The following is a 4,374-nucleotide window of genomic DNA, read 5'->3' as shown; positions in this document are numbered from 1 at the left end:
ATCTTAAGGCCTCAAAAAACTAATTCTCTTCAGTGGATGGTAATTGTCCTCACGAGGATAAGTGTACCTCACCCCCACACCCGACTCGGCCACGGAGGTTGCTTCAATTAAGCTTGATTCACACTATAGTGCTAGTCAAGGTCCAGTCACGGTCCGGTAACGGTCCGATCAAAAGATTGAGTATAGCTTGATTCACACTATAGTGCCAGTCAAGGTCCAGTCACGGTCCGGTATCGGTCCGATCAAATGATTGTTGAAGGCAAGTAAATGTGAGTGTACACACTAGACGTTCTAGTCAAGTTACGGTAACGGTCAGCTCACAGTCAAAATTTGGAACATTCTCGCGACGAATCTTTTTGATCGGACCGAAACTGGACCGTGACCGGAGCGAGACTGGCACTGTAGTGTGAATAGGTAGCGATCAAGCAACGATCAACATTCCTTCGTTCAGACCAACTAGAAATGAAAGAAAAATGACCGAAGCATGACCGAAGCATGAACGTTGCTTGAACGATAGTGTGAATACTCAATCTTTTGATCGGACCGTTACCGGACCGTGACTGGACCTTGACTGGCACTATAGTGTGAATCAGGCTTTACTGACCACGTAACCTCCGAGGTCTTTGACATTTGGAAATGGAAATCGAGGATCTGTGAGTGACTACAAAATACATTACAGCATATAACACATTATGTTATGACATATGGTTTCAAGAAATGTATCGAGATTTCACCTAATCTACGCAGTATTGATAAAGGCGTTCAAAGTTCATCTGGTTTCAAAAACTCTTCCATGAGATAGGTAGGTAGGTAGGTACTTAGGTAGGTAAGTGTACTGCATAGGTACCTGCCTATATTGCATAAGTATTACTGAAGATAATCGTAGAATCGAGTTGAATCGGGTATAATATTACATAACTATAATATTCAACTGATGGCCGAAACGACCTCAACCTATTCTCAAACTTTAAATGGGTGAGAACCCCGGCTTGCTCGAGATGTTTGAAGCCGCGGGCCTTGGATCACTTGAGTGCCAAGTGGGCCAATTTTGGTAAGCAGAACTGGCGCTGTGGGATGAACCAAACGCCGAGCTACGGCGACTAAATCGACGCTCATTGGAGACCAGAAAAGGCGTTGGTTGCTACCGACAGCAGGGCGGTGGCCATGGAAGTCGGACATCCGCTAAGGAGTGTGTAACAACTCACCTGCCGAAGCAACTAGCCCTGAAAATGGATGCCGCTGAAGCGTCGTGCCTATGCTCGGCCGTCAGTGGCAGAGTGGGCTGTCCGGTACGCGTACCGGCCCGGCAGACCCGGTAAGCCCTGACGAGTAGGAGGGCGCAGTGGTGTGCGCAGAAGGGACCGAGCCGTAAGGCCGCCTGGAGCCGCCACTGGTGCAGATCTTGGTGGTAGTAGCAAATACTCGAGTGAGAGCCCTGGAGGGCTGATGTGGAGAAGGGTTCCTTGTGAACAGCCGTTGCACAAGGCTCAGTCGATCCTAAGTCCTCGCCAAACAGCGATGCTATAAGCAGTGGTTCGTGTTGATTTTGTGTTGTACTACTGGTCTACCAATAACAGACAACGAAAATTGTAACCGCCACGGACGAAAGGGGACGCGGTCCCCATTCCGCTACCTGGACGCGGAACCGCTCTCATGTTTCGTGGCCCTCGTCCGACGTGTCGCCGCTTCAACGCGCGCGCACGCTCGGCGTAGGCCTCGTCGGGGTAACCCGAAAAGACCCGGAGAAGCTGAGGGGAGCTCCGGGGAGAGTTATCTTTTCTGTATCAGCGTTGTAGCTGCCTGGAATCCTCTAGCAGGGAGATAGGGAGCCGAACGCGGAGAGCACCGCAGTTGCTGCTGTGTCCGGAGCCTCCCCCTCGGACCGTGAAAATCCGGGAGAGGGCCACGCGAAGTCTCGCGCCAGGTCGTACTCATATCTGCATCAGGTCTCCGAGGTGAAGAGCCTCTAGTCGTATAGACTAATGTAGGTAAGGGAAGTCGGCAAAATCGATCCGTAACTTCGGAATAAGGATTGGCTCTGAGGAACGTGGTCCGTCGGGCTTGGTCGGGAAGCGGGTTAGCGCCTACGAGCCGGGCCTGTGCGAGGTGAAGTCCGGTTGCCGCGCGGCTTTCGTGCGCGCGCGCGCCCGGGCGCCTTCGGGTGTCCGGTGTGCGTGTCGTGCGGAGTCGCCGGTCGGTTTCGGATCCGAGCACGGTCCCGTGCCTAGGCACCCCGCGGAGCTTCCTCGCTGCGAGACCCCGGGTTCTGTTGGGCGCGGGGTTCACGCCCCGCGTTCGCACCGGGCGCTTCTCTTCGGCGGCCATGTAACGGTCAGCTCAGAACTGGCACGGACAAGGGGAATCCGACTGTCTAATTAAAACAAAGCATTGCGATTGCCCCAAAGGGTGCCTGACGCAATGTGATTTCTGCCCAGTGCTCTGAATGTCAACGTGAAGACATTCAAGCAAGCGCGGGTAAACGGCAGGAGTAACTATGACTCTTTTAAGGTAGCCAAATGCCTCGTCATCTAATTAGTGACGCGCATGAATGGATTAACGAGATTCCCAATCTGTCCCTATCTACTATCTAGCGAAACCACAGCCAGGGGAACGGTCCTGGAAAAATTAGCGGGGCAAGAAGACCCTGTTGAGCTTGACTCCAGTCTGGCCCTGTACGGAGACATGAGAGGTGTAGAATAAGTGGGAGACGGGGTGGCGGTTCACCGTCGGTCGAGTTCGCGCTCGGTCGGCGGTCGCGTGCCCGTCGCCGGTGAAATACCACTACTCTCATCGTTTCCTTACTTACTCGATGAAGCGGAAAGCGTGTGGCTACGCTGTCGGCGGTGTCCGCGGCGGTTCGCGCGGCCGTCCCGCGCGCCGTTTCGGGCCTCCGGGTTCGGAGCGGATCGCGCGGGCGACGCGGGGTCCGTCGGCCGGGGCCCGTCGGCTTCGCCATCCAATCACGGAATTCTTGAACCGACCCGGTAAGCCCTGACGAGTAGGAGGGCGCAGTGGTGTGCGCAGAAGGGACCGAGCCGTAAGGCCGCCTGGAGCCGCCACTGGTGCAGATCTTGGTGGTAGTAGCAAATACTCGAGTGAGAGCCCTGGAGGGCTGATGTGGAGAAGGGTTCCTTGTGAACAGCCGTTGCACAAGGCTCAGTCGATCCTAAGTCCTCGCCAAACAGCGATGCTATAAGCAGTGGTTCGTGTTGATTTTGTGTTGTACTACTGGTCTACCAATAACAGACAACGAAAATTGTAACCGCCACGGACGAAAGGGGACGCGGTCCCCATTCCGCTACCTGGACGCGGAACCGCTCTCATGTTTCGTGGCCCTCGTCCGACGTGTCGCCGCTTCAACGCGCGCGCACGCTCGGCGTAGGCCTCGTCGGGGTAACCCGAAAAGACCCGGAGAAGCTGAGGGGAGCTCCGGGGAGAGTTATCTTTTCTGTATCAGCGTTGTAGCTGCCTGGAATCCTCTAGCAGGGAGATAGGGAGCCGAACGCGGAGAGCACCGCAGTTGCTGCGGTGTCCGGAGCCTCCCCCTCGGACCGTGAAAATCCGGGAGAGGGCCACGCGAAGTCTCGCGCCAGGTCGTACTCATATCCGCATCAGGTCTCCGAGGTGAAGAGCCTCTAGTCGTATAGACTAATGTAGGTAAGGGAAGTCGGCAAAATCGATCCGTAACTTCGGAATAAGGATTGGCTCTGAGGAACGTGGTCCGTCGGGCTTGGTCGGGAAGCGGGTTAGCGCCTACGAGCCGGGCCTGTGCGAGGTGAAGTCCGGTTGCCGCGCGGCTTTCGTGCGCGCGCGCGCCCGGGCGCCTTCGGGTGTCCGGTGTGCGTGTCGTGCGGAGTCGCCGGTCGGTTTCGGATCCGAGCACGGTCCCGTGCCTAGGCACCCCGCGGAGCTTCCTCGCTGCGAGACCCCGGGTTCTGTTGGGCGCGGGGTTCACGCCCCGCGTTCGCACCGGGCGCTTCTCTTCGGCGGCCATGTAACGGTCAGCTCAGAACTGGCACGGACAAGGGGAATCCGACTGTCTAATTAAAACAAAGCATTGCGATGGCCCCAAAGGGTGCCTGACGCAATGTGATTTCTGCCCAGTGCTCTGAATGTCAACGTGAAGAAATTCAAGCAAGCGCGGGTAAACGGCAGGAGTAACTATGACTCTTTTAAGGTAGCCAAATGCCTCGTCATCTAATTAGTGACGCGCATGAATGGATTAACGAGATTCCCAATCTGTACCTATCTACTATCTAGCGAAACCACAGCCAGGGGAACGGTCCTGGAAAAATTAGCGGGGAAAGAAGACCCTGTTGAGCTTGACTCCAGTCTGGCCCTGTACGGAGAAATGAGAGGTGTAGAATAAGTGGG

At 55.4% G+C, this 4,374-nt stretch overlaps 1 protein-coding gene across 1 annotated transcript in view; it reads right to left on the bottom strand.

Moving 5' to 3' along the window:
* Positions 1-1,046: 1,046 nt before the first annotated feature.
* LOC113471957 overlaps positions 1,047-4,374 on the bottom strand; it is an 11,807-nt gene continuing 8,479 nt past the window's right edge. Inside the window, exon 2 of the mRNA XM_026831465.1 lies at positions 1,047-2,228. Within this exon, the coding sequence (XP_026687266.1) occupies positions 1,771-2,228 (458 nt within the window). The 3' untranslated portion in view covers positions 1,047-1,770. The remainder of the gene's footprint in view (positions 2,229-4,374) is intronic.

Source organism: Diaphorina citri, unplaced genomic scaffold, assembly GCF_000475195.1.
Source record: "Diaphorina citri unplaced genomic scaffold, Diaci psyllid genome assembly version 1.1 scaffold3403, whole genome shotgun sequence".
NCBI lineage: Eukaryota > Metazoa > Arthropoda > Insecta > Hemiptera > Psyllidae > Diaphorina > Diaphorina citri.
This window is presented reverse-complemented; position numbering and strand designations above follow the sequence as displayed.